The sequence below is a fragment of the Mytilus trossulus genome, chromosome 1 (assembly GCF_036588685.1).
Source record: "Mytilus trossulus isolate FHL-02 chromosome 1, PNRI_Mtr1.1.1.hap1, whole genome shotgun sequence".
NCBI classification, from domain to species: Eukaryota; Metazoa; Mollusca; class Bivalvia; order Mytilida; family Mytilidae; genus Mytilus; species Mytilus trossulus.
In genome coordinates, this window is record NC_086373.1 from 93625512 (window position 1) to 93648438 (window position 22927).

General features: G+C 32.3%; 1 protein-coding gene across 5 annotated transcripts in view; it reads right to left on the reverse strand.

Moving 5' to 3' along the window:
* Window positions 1–734: 734 nt before the first annotated feature.
* LOC134691203 (regulator of nonsense transcripts 2-like) overlaps window positions 735–22927 on the reverse strand; it is a 64523-nt gene continuing 42330 nt past the window's right edge. For 4 of the 5 annotated variants that reach the window (XM_063551565.1, XM_063551576.1, XM_063551538.1 and 1 more), the window contains 19 exons: window positions 21025–21080; window positions 20237–20353; window positions 19119–19304; window positions 18623–18664; window positions 17601–17702; window positions 17088–17147; window positions 15251–15389; window positions 14643–14782; window positions 13857–14040; window positions 12953–13051; window positions 12537–12631; window positions 9844–9912; window positions 9437–9532; window positions 8708–8789; window positions 8169–8239; window positions 7640–7702; window positions 5895–5973; window positions 3390–3504; window positions 735–1465 (listed from right to left, as the gene is read on the reverse strand). In XM_063551565.1, coding sequence (XP_063407635.1) covers window positions 1456–1465; window positions 3390–3504; window positions 5895–5973; window positions 7640–7702; window positions 8169–8239; window positions 8708–8789; window positions 9437–9532; window positions 9844–9912; window positions 12537–12631; window positions 12953–13051; window positions 13857–14040; window positions 14643–14782; window positions 15251–15389; window positions 17088–17147; window positions 17601–17702; window positions 18623–18664; window positions 19119–19304; window positions 20237–20353; window positions 21025–21080 — 1805 coding nt within the window. In that variant the 3' untranslated portion in view covers window positions 735–1455. Of the gene's footprint in view, window positions 1553–3389; window positions 3505–5894; window positions 5974–7639; window positions 7703–8168; window positions 8240–8707; window positions 8790–9436; window positions 9533–9843; window positions 9913–12536; window positions 12632–12952; window positions 13052–13856; window positions 14041–14642; window positions 14783–15250; window positions 15390–17087; window positions 17148–17600; window positions 17703–18622; window positions 18665–19118; window positions 19305–20236; window positions 20354–21024; window positions 21081–22927 lie in introns of all 5 variants that reach the window. The other variant, XM_063551557.1, reaches the window with a different exon arrangement.

Below are 22927 nucleotides of genomic sequence, written 5' to 3' on the forward strand. Positions count from 1 at the left end.
AACCAGTTTTTTTTTTTCTATGGATTTATGAGTTCAAACAGTGATATACTATTGTTGTCTTTATTTATGTCAGATGCCTTGAAAATAATATCAGTGTTTATTTCTAATCTATGATGAGGTTACTATTGATTCATAATAATAAGTTGCAAATTCTTGAGGATTTTGTGGATAAAGGGAAACTATGAATTGAAATGTCTACCCAAGAACAAATTTTCTATAGGCTTGTAACAAGACTATGGTAAAAGCATGAAATCAAATATGCAATTTTTCCTCAATCCATTAAAAACAATATCCACAAAAAATAAAAGAATCCTCAATAAATGGTACTTGTGTCAACTTTAAACACATTGTCTACAATTGAGGTTAAAAATAGGGCTACATAAATAATTTCGGTGAACTTAATTTTTTGTGTCTGTCATATTGACAAGTACCCTTCAACTCATTCATTTTGTGTACCACTTATTGGCCATCAACTTAAAAAAAAATTGATATGCATGTCAAATGTTATAAGTAAACAGACTATATCAATATGTTTTGCAATATTTTTATATAGCTTCCACTAAAATAGTATATATGACTGTTTCAATGATGAACCTGCTACCATCTACTTCCCAGAGTATCAGAAGTCAGACTTATGGCAAAAACTTAAAGTGTATACAATGTTCCCAAGCTGGAAAGTCAGAGACTTCTTCAGTATTAGGTTTAAATATACAACAGAAATAAATGAACAAACCTTGAGGCTTTGAGTCATTAACTTTATTCATTTCAAGAACACAGAGAAATTGACAATATCTGCTATTCACAAATTCTATTTTTGTTTCATTTTTTCACATTTTCGTATTTATCTATATGCACGAAATATTCAACTTTTACCAACAAGAAATCAAACATGTACAATGATTTTTCACATAAGATGTATGTAGTACTATTATGAAGCCATCAGATTTCAAGAACCGTCTATTTTCATTTTTTTCTCAGAGTCTGGATATAACTTAGTTAGATAACAAGGTCTGTAAAACTAAGATAAATTGTTTAACTGAGTTGCTCTAATAGAGATAAAATAAATTTGTTAACTAATTTGTAATAAGGAAAACAATTCATGTCAGAGTTAGTAAAATAATAGAACTGAGACAAAGATAAATTTGAAATTATGTCTAGTTTGTTAAAGATCTGAGAAGTAAGAGTCTATAAACATAATATTATAAATGTCTATCCAAAAACATAACAAAATATTTCATTGCAACAATAGCACCCATATAAGTCCCAAGCTTAGGTAATAATTTCAAATCATCAAATTCAATCACGACTGTATCCTTGTCCTGCTTTGATTTGTTTTTTTATTCTTCTGGTTATTTGTCACTGATCCCTCTTTTCATCACTGCTGATTGGTTGGTTTTCTGTTTGGTGTGTCTTTTGACACTGAGTTTCACGGAGAGTCTTGTCAAAGGGCTTTACTCAGCGTTTTCTGAAAGAAAACATTCAATATGATATTGATCAGTTCCAAGAAACATCAAACTGGGCCTTTATGGCACCCTTTATGGCACTAAATTATCTAAAATAAAAAATAAAAACATGTGTTTTGACAGATTATCAGAAATAAATAACACAACATTAATTTAAATCATATGTTCAAAACTCTAAAAACTAATATTATTTTTTTTTTCTCACAATTTTAGGTTATTTGAATCCTATATAACCATAACCCTTTTAGCAACTTGAAAAACTTGCTTAAATAAAAAAAATGCATTATATTTAGAAAGCCACTCCCATAAATATTTGAGGCAACTTCACAAATAACCAAGTCAAATGATGATGATGATGGAAGTTTTTAACGACCTTGACTGGCTATACAGCCCTCGCATGGTCCATCCAAGTCAAATACATACACCTAATTAATAAATACAAGCTAATTGCCTCGAAAATAGGCCTAAAAAATAACAGAGATATGTAAATTTCATGCAACTAGGATTAATTGGGTAAAAATAAGATTAACCAAATATATCAATGTACAATAATTTAAGCAGATGGTGGAAATTTGATCAGAAAAAATAATTTTCATGATTTTTGTTTTTGCTTGACATCACCCTAAGTAGATAACACTGGTATAAACCACAGCAAAACTCATGCAACTTCTAATAATACAGTTTTCATGCAACAGTCAAATAACTATAACAAAAGTAGGTAAAAAATCAGGAAACCAATATCTTATTTGTAACAAATGGTTACATAAATATAAATCAAATAAAAGATTAATATCTGCATAGAAGGCTGAAAAGGGGAAAGAAAACTTTGTTTCAATGAAATTTTGCAAGTGCAAGGATTGTGATGAAAACAAAATTGGCTGACTAACACCATATTTAAAGCTAATCAGTACCTTATAGCCAAGTGTATGTTTTATTTTAAGTAATAGCCACTATATTGGTTGATTTTCAGATATCCCAAAAGCTTAAAATCAAATAGACAGCAGACAAAAACTGTTAGCAATAATTTACCACTATGAGTAGGTGTGAAATATTGTGGTGTACAAGTTTAAAAAGTATGCAGGACTCTAAAATTGTATCTATGGGTTTCATCCTGTTTTCAAAGTGATTCTCAGGATTCCATGTATGTTTTAATAGAACACCCCTACCATAAAAAGTAATGAGTTAATTGACATATCAAAACCTTAATGTGAATCACTGAACCTTATTCTTAAACTAATAAGGATTTCACATGCAATACTCACTTCATTCCAAACATAACATTAGTACAAGGCTCCTTTATGTTGGCACTTTTGGGTATTGGTATAAAATACTTAAGTTTTATTCACACATCAGGTCAGCATCAGGTGATATTTTATGCAAAAAAATCTCCAACAGAGTTATAAGGATGAGGATGAAACCAACAGCTTTTAAATTTTACAGTTATCATCAGGGATTCTGATACAATGTGTCAGTGACTCAATTCACTAGCAACATGTTTAAGCAGTCTTTAATCTAAAGATACCAGAATATTTGTCTAATCTGTAATTTTACAAATATCATCCTATACCAGATTTTGAAATTTGAAAAGAAAGAACTGAGTGTGGATTTGCATGGAGGGTGATGCATGCATAGCAGGGCTGGCTCCTTTTTGAGTTTATGCAATTTCTTCAATTTTTTGTTAGTTACTTTGATTTGTCTTCTTAATAGGTCTAAGAGATTTGAATATCAGTAAACCACTGTTGCCTATATTAAGGTGTTAGTATCAATTATTTACTTATTTACTTTCATAACATGGAAAACTTTCTTTGATCCAAAGATCAGGTCAGCATTAGGGGCTCCCTTAGGGTGTTGTATAGAAAACTTTCTTTGATCCAAAGATCAGGTCAGCATCAGGGGCTCCCTTATGGTGTTGTATAGACTACTTACTTTGATCCAAAGATCAGGTCAGCATCAGGGGCTCCCTTAGGGTGTTGGTACCTTACTCTCCTCTCTCTATTTGCATTGACAGTAGGTAGTTGTCTATTCATTGAAGCAATCATCTCTGTGAAATACAAATATCCATTAAAAAATCTGTCATCTAAATATTATTGTTATTCTATTACTGTAAATCTATTGCATCGGTTTTATTCATAAATAAACACCAGCTAATGCTTTGACTCTTTTTTGCAGTGAATATATAAATCAATTAAATTTTACAAGAGCAAAAGTGAGGGTGCTTTTTAAATGATACAAAGAAAAGTATGTTTAAGTATGACTTTGTAGTAGCTGAGAAATAAATGATGAAAGCTTGTGCATGACACTTTAAAACTAGAGGCTCTAAAGAGCCTGTGTCGCTCACCTTGGTCTATGTGAATATTAAACAAAGGAAGCAGATGGATTCATGACAAAATTGTGCTTTGGTGATGTGTTTGTACATCTTACTTTACTTAACAGTCTTGCTGCTTAAAATTATCTCTATCTATAATGAACTTGGCCCAGTAGTTTCAGTGGAATATGTAAATAAATATTTACAAATTTTATGAAAATTGTTAAAAATTGACTATAAAGGACAATAACTCCTTAGGGGGTCAATTGACCATTTCAGTCATGTTGACTTATTTGTAAATCTTACTTTGCTGAACATTATTGCTGTTTACAGTTTATCTTTATCTATAATAATATTCAAAATAACCCAAAACAGCAAAATTTCCTTAAAATTACAAATTCAGGGGCAGCAACCCAACAACAGGTTCTCCGATTTGTCTGAAAATGACAGGGCAGATAAATCTTGATCTGATTAACAATTTTACCCCGTGTCAGATTTCCTCTAAATGCTTTGGTTTTTGAGTTATAAGCCAAAAACTGCATTTTACCCCTTTGTTCTATTTTTAGTCATGGCGGCCATCTTGGTTGGTTGACCGGGTCACGCCACACATTTTTTAAACTAGATACCCCAAAGATGATTGTTGCCAAGTTTAGATTAATTTGGCCAAGTAATTTCAGAGGAGAAGATTTTTGTAAAAGATAACTAAGATTTACGAAAAATGGTTAAAAATTGACTATAAAGGGCAATAACTCCTGAAGGAGGCAACTGACCATTACGGTCATGTCGACTTATTTGTTAATCTTACTTTGCTGAACATTATTGCTGTTTACAGTTTATCTCTATCTATAATAATATTCAAGATAATAACCAAAAACATCAAAATTTCCTTACAATTACAAATTCAGGGGCAGCAACCCAACAACGGGTTGTTCGATTTGTCTGAAAATTTCAGGACAGATAGATCTTGATCTGATAAACAATTTATCCCCATGTCAGCTTTGCTCTAAATGCTTTAGTTTTTGAGTTATAAGCCAAAAACTGCATTTTCCCCTATGTTCTATTTTTAGCCATGTCAGCCATCTTGGTTGAATGGCCAGGTCACTGGACACATTTTTTAAACTAGATACCCCAATGATGATTGTGGCCAAGTTTGGTTTAATTTGGTCCAGTAGTTTCAGAGGAAAAGATTTTTGTAAAAGATAACTAAGATTTACGAAAAATAGATAAAAATTGAATATAAAGGGCAATAACTCCTGAAGGGGTCAACTGACCATTTTGGACATGTTGACTTATTTGTAAATCTTACTTTGCTGAACATAATTGCTGTTTACAGTTTATCTCTATCTATAATAATATTCAAGATAATAACCAAAAACATCAAAATTTACTTAAAATTACAAATTCAGGGGCAGCAACCCAACAACGGGTTGTTCGATTCGTCTGAAAATTTCAGGGCAGATAGACCTTAATCTTATAAACAATTTTACCCCATGTCAGATTTGCTCTAAATGCTATGGTTTTTGAGTTATAAGCCAAAAACTGCATTTTACCCCTATGTTCTATTTTTAGCCGTGGGCATCTTAGATGGTTGACCGGGTGACGCCACACATTTTTTAAACTAGATACCCCAATGATGCTTGTTGCCAAGTTTGGTTTAATTTGGCCCAGTAGTTTCAGAGGAGAAGATTTTTCTAAAAGCTAACGACGACGACTACGGACGATGACAACGGACCCCGGACGCCAAGTGATGGGAAAAGCTCACTTGAGCTAAAAATCAGTTTCAACAAACAGGAAATAGAATATTGAAGGACCTTAAAATATTTGTCACATATTATGGCATAAGAAGATGAAATTTGGTGCCATATATCGCAAATCCATTTATGTAGTTGCTTAAAAAATGTAACATAACTGTGTTTAATTTACATAACCTGCCTACAAATTTGCCTTGGAGCAAGGCAGAACATTTCCTTGCAATCTTAGATATGAAATGACTTTGACTTTAGATATTTGATTTTCAATAGAGTTCATCCAATCCTTACAGGAATAAGACCATGTCGAGTTTGAGAAGGTGTATTTAAACAGACCAGTGGACATTACTTCCACAACTGTGTTTTTTTTTAATTCACCTTGGTAATCCTCTTCTTCCTGTCGTTCATGGATACCAAGTACAACCTGCTTCATCTTTTCTTTTTCTGCTTTTTCAGCCTGCATAAAATATCAACAGAAATATAACATGATTTTTATCTTGTTGTAGGTAAGACAAATAATGAAATTTCCTAAATAGAAATAGTATTTATTTTTGTACTAACTAGATTTCATTGAGATGGGAGCCATCTCTTTGGGCCCCGCTGTCAATAATGTGGGGTAAATAAGTTGTATGGATAATCTGATATGAAGCATTATTTGGAAGTTATTACATAGTCTCACATGTGATTTTAATCTAAGATTTTAAGTTAAAACTGATAAATACTCTCAACTTACATCATAGTATAATAGTGATATGACTGCATGATGTGAACTCATTGTTGACTACTCTAAGGTGACTTCTGGATATATGGATTGATGTTTGAACAATGTTTAAAGATGCTGCCCAATTGATATTTGTCACATATTTTTAGAATTATGCCTTCAATATATTATGACCCACCAAGTATAAAGTATGAAATATTAACGGTTCTCGAGAGGTAAAGCGGACACAATTTGTTAAGAACAACGAACGGATGGACAGACCAACGGACTGACCTTTGACCTAGGATGCATACATTATGACACATTTAATATATATGTTAAGTTGAAAATGTTTGTCAGGTATAAAGTATGAAATAATAACAGCTGTCCTCTCAAAATATAGTGTGGATCAAATTTGTTAGCGATGGACAGACCAACAGACAGACAGACCTTTGACCTAGGAAGTGGTACATACATCATGACACACCCTCTGGTGTTGGTTAAAATGGATGTCAAGTATAATATTTGAAATCATAATGGTTCTCAAGATATAGAGCGGACACAATCTTCACAACAGAACACAGGGTTGTCAACTGAAACCAAAGTTTTTTTGACGTTGACCTTTGACCTAGGAAGTTGTACATACATCATGACACGCCCTCTGGTGGTGGTTAAAATGGATGACAAGTATAAACTTTGAAATCATAACGGTTATCTAGATATGGAGCGGACACGATCTTCACCACAGGACACGGGGTTGTCAACTGAAACCAAAGGTTTTGACCTTGACCTTTGACCTAGGAAGTTGTACATACATCATGACACACCCTTGGGTGTTGGTTAATAATCATGTTAAGTATTAAGTATAAAATCATAACGGTTATCTAGATATGGAGCGGACACGATCTTCACCAAAGAACACAAGGTTGTCAACTGAAACCAAAGTTTTTGACCTTGACCTTTGACCTAGGAAGTTGTACATACATCATGACACACCCTCTGGTGGTGGTTAATATACATGTAAAGTATAAAGTATGAAATCATTATGGTTCTCTAGATATGGAGCGGACACGAAAGTGTTACGGACGGACGGACAGACGGACGGACAGACGGACGGACGGACGGACAGACTGATCACTATAGGGCGACCCGCCTTTTCGGCGGGGCCCTAATAAATGGCTACCAGAACATGCAGCTTTTGCACAGACTGCACATGATAATTTTCTCTCCTTAACAATCCCTGGCATATCAAGGCATGTATGAAGTTAAACACAGACAATTTTTTTCAATTTGTATGAAACATCTCATCTTTGATCTTCTCTCATCACTTTTTTATTTGTTTTTTGGCAGGTGAAGTATGTGCATAAATCCTTTCTAAATCTAATTCAAAATAACTTTTTTTAGGGATTTTGATAAAGTTTACCTGTGTCCTTTCTTTGAACTTTGTTGCAAATTCTGCTGAGATTGGTACATTAATATTGGTAAACTGAAATATTGAAAACAAATATATTATTGAATTTTGATTATTTGTAATAAACAATATAAATAATATATATGTTGTATTGTTTTAAGGTTTAATAAAAGTTTTGGTACCACAAGTGTTGAAATATTACACCATGTATTTTCAGTGTAGAAAATTAATACAAAAAGTCCAATCAGAATGAAAGATTCTGAACCAGGGATATTTTTATACAGTATGAATCAAATACAGATCACCTTTAGAAAACCTTACATAAATCATTCCTTCAAGTGTTGTTAAAAATGGGATAAGTCGTGTTAGAGCTGGTATGGAAATATCAAAGTTTACACAAGGAACTCTTTTTTATAATAAACGAAATATTTTGTGAGAAAATATTATATTAAAAATTATCTTCCCTTGATTGGTTATCTTAAATCTTATAAATACCTTTCATGATACTACACTTATATACACAGACTCAAATAAACAATACCTGTTGTTTGTTTCCTCTTCGAGTCATCAACATAAACTCAATGGAAGCTTTTTCTTCTTTTGGTTCATCATCTGTCATAAAGAGTATGAATCATTACATTCACCAAAAACATGATGTCGAAGAGAAAATCATCACTAGGAAAAAAGTCAATTTTGATCCCATTTCTTGAGCTTGAGACATAGAAATCATTTGAAAAGGGACCCACACTGTGCTGAATAAATCTTGTTCTTTAATTTTTCAAGAAATTGACAAATTAAAAAGCACTGCAACAGGTTTGTAAATAGGCATATAATTGTCCTCAGAGTTTAAATATAAATAGGATATATATTATTAGACTGGCTTATAAAACTGGTTTCACAATGTTTATATTCAGCCCCTACATTTTGTATTGGCTTTTGACTCTCCTCCAAAAAAGAGGAGAATATGAGCTTATATTAATTTCAGGATTCATTTAGTTAGCAAGATAAACACAAATATCCTGTTTTCTAACACACAATTCAATGCCCTGAAATAGTTATATTACTTTTTATCTGACTTACAATTATATTTATTTTTATTTTTGGCTTGTGTAGGAACAGCGATGTCCATCTGTGGTACTTTTAAGGATTCCTGAGATCTAGCCTGAATTGAGAGAAGCAGAATCAGATTAATTGTATCAAATGGCATGTCAGACTTTAAAATTGTTTGAAACATTATGTACTGAACTCAATTCACCTCCCACATAATGTGTTTGTCACCATTGGATGATAAATGGCTAGTTTGTGCTGTAATGATTACTTATATATTGAACATCTAGTAATGAAAGGACTTCAAATTCCTAAAATTATTTAAAATTTATCTGATACATTATTTCTGATCATTATTTCATGCAATGTACCTCATCTATTATTTTGTTTATCATAAATGAAGTAACATTTCAAAGAAAATTTTATTTATTTGCAGTTGTGCATTATATTCATGCTTATTGAAAACAATGGCAATAAAAAGCACTATCTCTCATTCATTAAAATAATATATCACAATCTATTAACAATCTGTGATTAGATATCTAAAATAAACCAATGATCAATTAAGGAATTCTTAATATTCCCATCACTAGAAATTACTAAATATAAAATTACTAGCAAACAAGGGAGTTGTTTAACACAGTGAACTTTTCTTATCTGCATCACTCGTTTTAATACAATCTATGAACAAGATTGTTAAATCATGCATTTGTATTTTGACACTTATCTTTTTGATTGTATGTTGTTGTTTTTTAAATTTACCTGAATATTGTCAGCCATCATTTTGTCAAATGCAGACAGGAAGTCATCATCTTCTTGACATTTAATATTCTTTGAAGCACCAGTTATAACATTCACCTGAAATGAGACAATTGAAAATAAAATAAAGTTTCAAGTTTTCACATTATAAAAAAAAAAAATCATTTTTTTCGGGGGGATAACTAATTCCCATTGACAAAAGTCCAAAGCAACAAATATTTTTATATCAATGTAGCAATTGCATTTAAAATTTCAATTGTAATTAATCATTTTTTCTTCTTCTTATTAGCGTATAAACATGGAAAGTCAAGTTTTGATATTCAAAACTAGAGACTCCAAGACCTACATTGCTAATCTACTTATTAATTTGCTTGCAATAAAACTGAATACATAGTGATGACAAAACCTACCTCTGGTTCAAAATCTTCTCCAGCACTCTCTGACATGTAATCTTCATTACTTTCATCTGCATACTGGGCCTGAAATAGTTAACATAGGAACATTGAGGTTTAAAAAAAGTCTTCTAGAAATTTAAAAATAATATAATTTACCATTATTAATTTCTTTACAGTATTACAATTTTCTCGCAATATTTAAACTCCAAAACTACCTATTTTAGACGTATTTGTCGCCCCCTTTTTTATTTGAATAGTTTTTATAGTGTGTCATAGATCAGATTTATTCATTCAATGTTATTCTTTTTTTTTTTTTTAATTCGTTTATTTGATTGGGTTAAGCCTTTTCAATTGATATTTTATAGTGTGTCTTTCTATACTGTAATGTTCACAACTACTGCAGGATAGGGTGAAGGACGGGGTCTGTTATAACGTTTAAATCTGCTTCATTTCTTTGAACCTGTGTTGCTGTTCATTGTCAGTTGTCATACATGTGAACCTCCCGACGGGAGTACAAAACTCCCGTTTTCAGGGGTCCCCTCCTGTCCTCCCGTCGAAGAGGAAAAACTCCCATGCAGAAAAAATTTCATGAATGAAAATTTTCAGTTGCCATTTTTACTATTTTGTTTACAAAATTTAAGATTTGTTAAGTTGTAAAAACACAAGGTTTATCGAACGTATCCGGTGTAACCTGATTACGCAACATGTGGAGATTTTAATCCTTGCTAAAGGCTAATTAACAAGTGATAATAGTTTGATTGAACAATCAAAAGGTGTGGGATTATCAATTACTCTATGTAACTTCTGTTTATGGCACATGCCAAGGATGATTAAAGGTAAAGGACGGTAAATACCGACAAATACCGGCAGTGATAGAAAAAGGAATGTTATTGTCTAAACAATTATCGGAAGTTTTTTGATGCCGAGAAAAACATTTATTGTATATGAAAATACTGGAAAAAGGAATGGTTTCAGCTCAATGTGAGCTGTTTGCTACACAAGATGACTGAAAAATTATATAAGCAACATGATTATTTTGTACACCATTATGTGTTCAAAATGCCAAAACGACAGTTATCTCCGTCTTCAAAGACACCAGTTTCAAAACAACAGAAATATTTGACAAAGTTCAACAATGCCTGGAAAGCTGACTTCAAATGATACCAACCCAGTCCAAGAGCCAAGACCAGGCATACTGCACCACTTGCAAAGTAGACTTCAAAATCTGTTATGGGGGTCGTAATGACATTACCAGACACGGTGAGATCCCTTCTCACAAGCAGAAGCATGGATCCATTTCAACAACTGTTATTGTTTGTTAATTTATTATTTATTTATTATGTAATAAATGTATAGCACATATCTCTCTTACATCTCAAGCCAATGCCAAAAAAGATCATCATCAGCAATCAAAAGAAAAAAAAGATTCTCATCAGCAATCAACAATGTGAAACAAAAGAAAAAATGATTCTTCTTAATCATTCCTTTATACATGCAGACTTTAACTAATGCCATTCACAAGGAAGATTGAAGAAAAAAACAAAAAACACAAAAAAGACAGATTTTTACATCATATGGTTAGTTTTACGTTGAAAAATATGTTGATAAAAAACCTCCTGATCTGAGGCCCAAACTCCTGACCAATATTTCCAAATCTCCTGATCTGAATTTTACAGTCCATCACATGTATGGGTTGTTGTTTATTGATATGGTTCTTTAGTGTTTCTTGCTTATCATTTTTAATATAGTTTTCCCTGTTGCCAAGGCTCCACGTTTTCACATATTGTGACTTGAATGGAGAGTTGTCATATTGACACTCATCTTCTTATTTATCTAATCATAAGTTTAGATGACAGTTGGATAACTTTACAACTTTTTGATCAATTTCTATCTACAGGACCCATAAATTTATTGCAGGACTATTCCTTCTTTGACAGAATTTTAGGTTTTTCATGAATTACAGATTTTTAAACTTCTAGGTGAAAAGAACCACAGAGAGGTAAATACAAAATCAATCTGCTCAATTCATCTCATCATAAAAGCAAGGAAAGTTGATTGAATATCTGGATTACTTTCTTTAACCATAGGCAAGTAATCTAATACAGGTTTTATTTTTCAGTGAGTGAAGAGCAAAGCTTCAGCAAATTATTTATTCAACAAGCTGTTCTAGCAAAATAGATGATGATGAGGATGATAGAGTCCACTAGAAGGCATGCCACACTAACAAGATAATTTATTCTGTTTTCCAGAAAACCAGTATTTGCTCTTACTCCTTAAAACCATGTGTTTAGCAGAAAAAACATTGTCAAGTTTTTTGATTTGACACTGCCTTGGATCAAACCCACAACCTTCTATACTCAAGGCAATCAAATTATCAACCAATGAGGTTATTCAACAAAATATCAGCCAAACCCTGTAATTAGCCTTTGGTTTTCCCATTTGAATGGTTTTACACGTCTAGTAATTTTTGGGCCCTTTATAGCTTGTTGTTCAGTGTGTGCCAAGGCTCCGTGTTGAAGGCCGTACATTAACCTATAATGGATTACTTTTATAAATTGTTATTTGGATGGAGAGTTCTCATTTTGGAACTCATACCACATCTTCCTTTTTCTATTAAGTATTCCCATGTTGTCACATGTGATCTTCTAATATCATGTGTATCTACCTGAGCAGTATGATCAAGTCAATATTATATCTCTGTAACTTACTTCAATATCCTGACTGTATTGTCTTAAGCCGCCGTCTTCCTGACTTGTTCCACTATCATCCATCTCTAACTGTGATAAAGACTGACTTAATTCATCTACAATCAAAACAAAATTAACTTTAAAATAAAGACCTTAATTCAATCATAAAATATCAATAAATTTCAAGTTGAATAAAACTTGTATGCATTTCTATAATCTTTTATTATTAGTTAATCAAATTTTATCAAAACATGCTGTAAACAAGTTTTCAATTCTCAGAGACCTTTATTTATTTATTTCTAAACCTTGACTGATCAGAATGTTAATCACATGTTAAATTCAGTCTCTTGGCTTGTCATCATTAAAGAGGGTGCTGCCATCTGTTAATCCTGTGATAAATTCGACCTCTGTTTTACTTATACGTAGCTGTAACTTACCATTTTCTTCTGATTCCTGGATTGTACATAGTCCATCATCTGGCTCACTATTATTGCCTTCATCTGTCATGTCTGTATCCATTAGTGTTAATACGGAAGCTACAAGGTTCAATTTCATAATAGAATAAGTCTATCTATAATATGTTTAAACCAATTTTTACTTTCAAATATTTTATTGCATGAACATAGGGCAATATTGTCCCTCATAGAACATAAATTGCAATCACAAGCTCCTGCAATATAAAATTCTACTCAGTACAATATTCCCCAATATTCATGCAATAACCCTATATTATTATACTCAATGTGCCAGATTTTAAATGGTAAATATGAGAGAGACCATTTACTCTATCCCATGGCAAATACTTTATTACCCTTCACAGAGACACTTGATCAAGTGCACAGTTTTAAATATGGATGATTGTTATGAACAAGACCTGATAGTTTGTACTTTGAATTCAAAGGGGGATAGAGCAGATTGTTACCTCTCAAAAAGACATTGTCCACCTTGGCTTCCCCTCAATAGACAATGCATTCTTAGGGTAGCAATCTGCTCTATCACCCTCTCAGCTATTTGTTAGTTATATTTACACTGCCAAACTCACACTATCATATTTCCATTGTCAGTAAACCATGAGTTTTAACAGACCAAACTTTTTAAGGGTTAAATCTAATTTACCAAATATTTATTAACTTTCAGTGTCAAATATTTATCACACTATACCTTTCTTCAGATTAAAATAATTTACTTATTCTAACTCTCCATCAAATATTTTTTACAGGTGACCATACCCAATTCTTCCTTGTTGTCCTAAAATACCTTTCAACATGAATAATTATTTTGACTAGAACTTGTTTTTCAAATTTCAAGAAACTTTCAATGCTGTTTTAAGATGTAACATACCTAATTTTGGTTTAACCTCCTTTTCTAAGTCTTCAATAGCTTTTAATGCCTCTTCATGATCCTTGATGAGCTTGGTCTTTGGTCTGATTGTTTCCATGGTATCCTGAAATAAGTTCTTCACATCTATTGGGAAAGGTCGGTCATCATTGTATATAGGGTTCATCTTCTTGTACAAATAGTATTTCTGTAGAAAAAAGTATCACAGAATTAAACAAAGGGAGAATTTGACTATGGGACACAAATGATACCCACACTTACATATAATGTTATTAAAGGACATAGTTCAAGACCATTACACAACACAAATTCGAAAATGATCTTCAAGTAAAAAGCAGTGTAAAAGTTTCATAACATTTATGACGTACAGACAGACAAAGGTAAGACTTTTAAATGTCCCCTCGGCTGCAACAGCGACATAAAAAATGCAAAAAAACCCAATTCTTATAAGTAAAGGAAATGAACATCCTTTCTGTGAATAAAACTAAGATTGAAGGTACAAGAATGATTCGAATGAAACAATCCAATAAAATGTTTTGACATTTTTCAAAAAGAGGAATATCTTAAACTTCATTCTTACAGCAACAGGTAGGCCTATAAAATTTTACCAAATTAATGTTGGAAAAGCCAACAGATGCTCACTGAATAACAAACTTTAACACATTATTGATATTGTTGCTGCTCAAACTTTACAAATAGGGGGGAACAAAACCTGTAATACAATATTTCTTGAAATTCTTTATTACTTTGATTGCATTCATGTAAAAGATCAGATCCCATGCTACTTACTTGGAAATAAAGTAAGAAACAATCCAGCTTCTTCTTACTGGAACCTTTGTCAAAGTATTGTCCACAGGTCTCCAGTATAACACAGGTCAATCTGACTCTAAACAGGTGTTCTGGGGGGTCCAGTGGAGAAGGAGTATTTTCTGAAATTATAGAATACAAAATATCATTAATGACTTTAATCAAGAAAGTACTTTGAGATGTATCAACTGATGTACTATTATACAAGCATCTTGTCTCACTGCTCAATGTTGACTTCTCTTCTTTTTGATAACTGAACATGCTTAGCGCATGTTTGACCTATCTCCAGCAATCTCCAGCAAAGGGACAAAATAAAGTTTGCATGAATACTTATTCAAATGAGGTTGAATTATTGACTTGCAAGCAAACAATACATTTGGTACTTATTTTGACGAAAATACAACCAAACTGACAGCAAATAGCAAATAATTATTTCACAATTCTGTTTCATAAATTTTCAACCAAAAAAAATGTTATCTAATATGTAGCTTGGGCTGTTTTAAAGCAAAGTGTAAGTCCATTCAATGAATATTTTCTGCTATCTCTTGTATAAAGAACCCCAAAACAAACTTGTAGGTTATCCCACATACCATCATATGATACTCCAAATGTAATGAATGAGTAGAGAGTTTTGAAAATGACTGATGATTCCACTAGTCTATAGTTGTACAACTCTCCCAGGTATTTAGCACAGCTCACTCTTCTCTGGTTAAATTTAGGGTGGTTTACCTACAATAAAACAAAAGAAAATTACTGACTATATATGCAGTATACTGCTTTTTTTTTAATTTCTAAAATTTTAAAACCCTTTTGTGTTGCAGATTATGAATGATCATTAATTCAACTATGAATATGCGGAACTTAGCTACAACATTTTATTACATTGGTTGCAATGAATTACATTGATTTCCCACTTAAATAAAAACCTGATAATTTCACATGTGAAATAAAGGTGGTTATATCACTCTCTGATGTCATACAACAATAAGCATTGTCAAGACGTCCACAACGGTGTATCAAAACAAATTGTGAATGCGTAGAAGAGAGATATAGTTCCTTACATGTTTAACATTAATTTCTTTGAAAAAAGCAATTTGCCAACTTAATAAAAAGAATAAGTGATTAAAGAATTCAAATATCAAAACATATTCAACTCATGAACCAACAACACTGATAATTAACTCATGTGCTATGCGCATTCGTGAATTAATGTGTTGCTCAGTTACTCGTTGAATATTTTTCTCTATTTAAATTCTTCGATTAGTTATTCCATAAATATCCCCATCATAACAGATTTGTTAAGATAAAAGTTTGTTTATACATCTTTATTTGCAAATTGAAATCTGAAACAGCACATTATAATTACAAGAGTGCACACACTGATATGTCTCGCCTTCTTTACTAATCATTGATATTATGTTGATAGTCCTAATAATAAAGCTTTATTACAACTGTCACATAAACTTAACAGAAACCAAGAAAACTAAACATTGACCTTTGAACCATGAAAATGAGGTCAGGGTCAGATGAACCATGCCAGGTAGGCATGTACAGCTAACAATTCTTCCATCAATAAATAAAATTGACTTTTTGCTAAATGTTTAAGAAAAACAGACCCAAACACAAAAGCTTAACACTGAGCAATGAACCGTAAAAAATGAGGTCAAGGTCAAATAAAACCTGCGCGACTGACATGTAGATCATGAAATATTTCCATACACCAAATATAGTTGACCTATTGCATATAGTATTAGAAAAAAAGGTCAAAACTCAAAAACTTAACTTAAGACCACTGAACCATGAAAATGAGGTCAAGGTCATATGACACCTGCCAGGTAGAACTGTACACCTTACAACCATTCCATACACAAAATATAGAAGACCTATTGCATACAGTATAAGAAAAACAGACCAAAACACAAAAACTTAACTATAACCACTGAACCATGAAAATACACCTTACAGTCCTTCCATACACCGAATATACTAGCCCTATTGCTTATAGTATCTGAGATATGGACTTGTCCACCAAAACTTAACCTTGTTCACTGATCCATGAAATGAAGTCGAGGTCAAGTGAAAACTGTCTGACGGGCATGAGGACCTTGAAAGGTACGCACATACCAAATATAGTTACCCTATTACTTATAATAAGAAACAATTAAACATTACAAAAAATCTTAACTTTTTTTTCAAGTAGTCACTGAACCATAAAAATAAGGTCAAGGACATTGGACATGTGACTGACGGAAACTTCGTAACATGAGTCATCCATATACAAAGTATGAAGCATCCAGGTCTCCCACCTTCTAAAATATAAAGCTTTTAAGAAGTGAGCTAACACCGCCGCCATAGCCGCCTGATCAAAAGTCGCAGGCTCGACAAAAATCATAATTATATGCCCATATAATCAAGTATCAAACTTACCTCCATTCCTAACCTGATATCTTCCAACACACCATCTACAACCTGAATAGCAACATGCTCCTGTAGAAAAAATCACAACTAAATCAATTGAGTAGAAAATATTTTGAATACAATGAAATCTATTTGAACATGGTGTGTATAAATAAAATTACATCATAACTGAGAGAAAAATACCCAATATTATCCAGTTTCAGTTCCTGGTCCTTTCTAATACCATGAAGAAAAATGTCACATTTATATATATAAAACCCTTTTTTCCAGTAACTTATTCACAAGTAAGACTTTTATCAAATGACTAATTCAAATTCTTAACAAAATAAAAGAAATAATAAAAGAAATAATTATGTGCATCAAAAAAATTAAAGGTTGAAAGACATTCAGTTTCGAAATCCGAATTAAATAATTAGGTAAAAAAGTTTATCTTCAATATAACCCAAATAATGATAATTTCTTTGTCTACCTACTTGAGGAAAATTAAAAGAAATAATTATTGAATTATTAAATAAAACTTACATAATATGGGGCCAAACCAGCCAATAGATTAGAGGAACAGTGTATGGAGTTGTATCTTAAATTCCAAACTGCTATCAAACATTTAGTGGCATAGAAAGCAATCTGAAAGAAAAAATATTTATTCCAGTAATTGTATTATGTGAAAATGTACTTAAAAAATTATTGCCAATATTGGTACTAAAATCTACCATTATTTCATAATAGCAAACTTGTACATATTCTGGTCTCAATTTCCATTCTCAATGTTATTGATATTTAATACAGTTTTTTGCCAAGATTTTATAACAAGAGATTGAGTAAAGAAAGATAACATTATTGCAGAGGTTGAAAATTTCATGTGCTTAGTTTTAAGTTTATTTCTCCACTATCTCAATACAATCAAGTTTTTGACAGAGATTACAAGACATATTTACAGGATTTGTATTTCACTCACTAACGTACATCTCCTGAAATGAAAATAAACTCATCATCGATATCAGGAAACAATTTTGTATAAACGCCAGACACACGTTTTGTCTTTAAAAGACTCATCACTGATGCTCGAATCCCAAAAAGTTAAAAAGGCCAAAAAAAGGTACGAAGTTGAAGAGCATTGAGGACCAAAATTCCTAAAAGTTTTACCAAATCCAGCTAAGGAAATCTATGCCTGAGGTAGAAAAGCCTTAGTATTTCTAAAATTCTAAATTTTGTAAACAGTTAATTTATAAATATAACCATATCAATGATAATTTATGTCAGCACAAAAAGTGCTGACTACTGGGCTGGTGATACCCTCAGGGAAATAAATCTCCACCAGCAGTGGCATCGACCCAGTGGTTGAAAATAAACTCATCATCGATATCAGGACACAATTTTGTATATACGCAATTAATGTTTAGATGAATATGTTTCATTCAATTATTATCCTATATTTAAATGTGGTCATTTAAATATATGGAAACATACATTTATATGAAATAAATAAGTATGTAACAGTATAAAGAAGTACAAAAGGGGAAATAACTCCTACAATAAGGTATTACCTCTGGATCATCCCATTTCAACTTTCTCAACTGTCTTAAAACCTGCAAATAAAAAGATTATAGACATTACATACCTTACAATGCAATGCAAGATTAAGACCTAATAATGAACTAACAAAGATTTATTTATTATTTGAATAATCCAAAATCAATCAAAGTGTTGTGTATGTACATGTATATGTGCACTTGCTTATTAATTAAGGTTGATTTCTATCCAAGGCAGCTCATATGTTTAAAACTACTGAAGAAATGGAGAGTAGATTAAATATTAAGCCATGGGTCCATATTGGTTGATGGGCTGAAATATTTAATTAATAATTCAGACACCCCTTTAAGATCAAGTTGTGTTATTTTTTATTAAATTGGTGCAGTATTTTCAGAAATCTTAGAAAAAATTAACAGATCATGAAAGATAAGAAAACCAATGATAAAAATCCCAAGCCAATGCAAGATCCTGACATAGGTTTGTGTTCATTCCTGGATAATCAAACTATACCTTCTCTGTGGTAGTTTTAGATAAGTCTTTGTATAGAAGTTTTCTAATGTACTCATGCATGGGAGGTCTAACTTTTCTGGCCATCTGTTGAACCTCTGGTGGATTACTATAGTAAAATGCATTCTCTATCATAGTTGTGTACCGATTTTCTAAATGTAAGGCAGACTTTTTACGCATCATCACATCCTGAAATAAATAAATAAATCAGTAAATAATTATCAAACTATGTTTAACATCTCATCAAATTCAAAGCTAAAGAGTAATGAATGTATGTATGTACTGTTAGATTCCTCTATTATTCGGAGTACCCCTCGAGAATTGTGAGGGTACAGTGGAATCCATGTACACTCCCTTTCAGGATTAATAGAGATGTGTCACTAACATATTTACAATGTACAATATTTACAAGGACAATCCCCACCCCAACACAAAGGGAGTGCTAGGACACCGGGAAATCTGTTATTATGGTGGAGGAAGCCAAAGTACTCGGAGAGAACCACCAGGACACTCGGCGGAAACAGACAAACCGAAGAGATATCAGAAGCTGATTGATCTCCAGGTCAAAGCAGGGGACAACTTTGACCAACCGAGGCTCCTATAGTACCCATTCTAGTTAAAACTCCGGTTTGGGTACCAGAGAAGTGTGTGAGAGGGTGAAAATCACACTTTTGATGAACTGATATTTGTAGCATCCCGAGTGAGAATCGAACTCGGGACCTTCAGCACTGTAGCCATCGGTCTTAACCACTAGACCACGAACTCACATGACATGACTATATAATTATCAAAATGTTAATTATAGTGAAATAAAATGGACATAACTAGAGAATGCAAAATTAAAGCCAATAAAATCAAAACCACTACGATCTTGACAATTGAATTTCAAATAATTACCTGAAGAAAATATTCTGCCTTGATGAAGTGGTAGAATCATTGTATGGTCTATATTTCAATCTTCAAACATCATTGATTCTCTATAACATTTTGTTTATACATTGTTCTATTAAAAACTATACATCTGTCGGCAATACTTAGGTTGAAAGAAATATTTGGTGACTTTATTTAAGGGATGCTGCCACAAGAACATTCATCTACTACCTATTTTTATCAATTCTTACCAAATATATTTTGGTTCTGTGATGAGAATCTTGTGATCTGTATAAAAACCTTCCACAATTATCCAATAAAGCACAAGCCATTTCTATATTGTGATGGAAAAAGTCAAACATCAACATCTACAAAATAAATATTACATAACATATATTATCTTCATTATAAACTATGATATGTGCCCAAAAGAAAATTCAAAATATTAGGCATCTACGTGCACTGTACATTTGATTTCTACAAATTTGTAAGAAAAAAATTGTGACAATCGAGAGTATATTTTCTATATTTTTGAAGCATTGGTTATTTTTAACCATTCTTGAACTACAGAATACAGCTTGTAAATATGAAATTGGTGTAGTGTACTGTAAAGCCTTTTCAGACTTGTTTGACCTACCACATTCTGTGCCTATTTTCCAAATTATAAAGAATCATATGTCCTGAACAATAAAAGTGAAAAGAGTCAATATCAAATTTACCCTCATTTTTGTCATCAGTAACAACATATAATTAATCTAAACATTCGTAAATTATTGTACGTAAAATACACAGTACAATTTTCCAATCTAGTATACGTAAGGGCCATACTCCAGAAGACAAAATTCAAAATCTTCATATTTAACCTGTCGGACCTCAATTTTGTCATCAGCAATGACATATAAGATTTGAAAAGCATAAGCTTAACATTTATCAATATTGCATTGAAACTGTTGGCAGCCGCCCACCAAACTTCACAATTCTAATACTTGATATTTTATCCTGAAAACCCATTTCAAACCCTAACATTAAGTATATTTACCTTTATGCAATGTAAAGCTTCAGATTTTGGAAACAGGTTAAACTTTACAAGCTCTCCTGTGAATGAAAAAAATATACTTCCGTATTAATTCAATAAATTACAACAGCTTCTGTGAACAATTGTCAATAACACAAAACTTTAAATATGAAGTTGTACTATTTTAAGTATCAGATTGAGAGAGTGTTCAAACATATATATTATGCTGTATTCAAATGTCTTTACTGGATTAATCTTGATCAGAAAAGGTAAGAGAAAACTTCTGTAAAGTCAATGATGTATAAATATAAGGTGAGAGATATTTTGAAGACAGGGGCGGATCCAGGATTTTGGAAAGGGGGGGCGAAATTTTTAAAGATCGCCGAGCGGAGAGAGGCTAAAAATTTTTTTGGGCCCTGTTTTAGCTAAAAACATGAAATAAGGTAATATGCACTTTTTTTAAAAAACCGTTCCTGGCGTGGGGCATGCATATTTTGTAGTTGCTGTAAAGGTGTTAGGGTTGAACATTTTCGATGCTGTATATCCCTATTTATTGTCTATCATAAAAGAACCCCCCCCCCCCCCCCCCCCATAAAATGATACTATGGATCCAAAGCTATGAACTGATAAATTTGATGTGGGATTTGTCAGTAAAAAATAGACATGTAAAATTTTCGCCAGTTTGTTGTAAGTTAACTTATCATGACCTCACAGATTTCGCCGGGCTATTCGATAGAATTTGAAATATGACTGACATGAGTAAAAAAAGACAAACAAGCAATTTTTATCAGAATTTTTTGTTAATATGTTTCCCCCAACAACATTAAAGGGAGGGTTCCAAATTTACCAAAGGCTAAGAATGAGTCTGAAATGACAACGAATTTATGAATGACAGCCGACAAATGGAGACATAAAGGCCACACCCAGCATGCAGGTCGCAGTCTGGTCTTGGCAAAACAGACATTCCTGTCAGACATTAAAACCCCTGCCACAAAAAAAATGCCTCTTTTATTCATCATGTTCATTTAAAACTATACAATTCTGTTGGAAATATTCATTTCTAATAGCAAAAAGGAGGACAAGATTTTTGTTTTCAATCCAGATACGGCCAGAATTTTTCATAAAGGCCACACCCAGCAGGCAGGTTGCAGTCTGGTCTTGAAAAAAGTATTCCATATATCAGTTCGGCGAAACAGACGTTACGGTCAGACATTACGTAAAAAATCAGAGTCAATTTTTTTTCTCTCAAATATCTAAGACTGTCTTCTTAAATCCATTGGTTCGTATGCCCTCTATGCCCCCTCTGGATCCGCCACTGCAAGAGTTGTCCTACTTTTGAAGGAAAGCACCAGAACAAGTTGTAACAAGACTATACCCAATAATATCAAAGAACTGAAATTGAATTGAAGTGGAACATTCAGTTACAGCAGAGTTTGTGAAAAGTAGTGGTCCTAAGGATTTTAGCACCAAAATTTTGCATAGAGCAGACACAATTTTAGTATTTTTTAATAGAATTGATAGTGAGGACCAGCAGATTTTCCACCAAGGAAAAAAAGATTTCGCAAACTCTGTCACAGTCGACTCTAGTTATCTTGAGATCAGCCAGGCCAGAGATATATTTTTTGTTACCTGTACCCCTAGTTTAATTCAAACAAATACTGAATGTTTGAAAGACAATATTTTGATTTAAGATCAATGTATCTGTGTGTAATAGTCTTTTATCATTATAAAACAATAATTTTTGTCTATTAAATATTTCTTTGTAAAGTCACAATTTTCCCAATGTTGTTCATCCAAGATAAAATTTCCAATCAATTTAAGCAAGATTCCAAAGTTGTCAATTTTCAAAAACAAGAGATTTATAAGATTTCTTTTCATTTTCTTTTGTTTCAATGTTTAATCGCAAAAGAGAATGCAAAAGATTAAA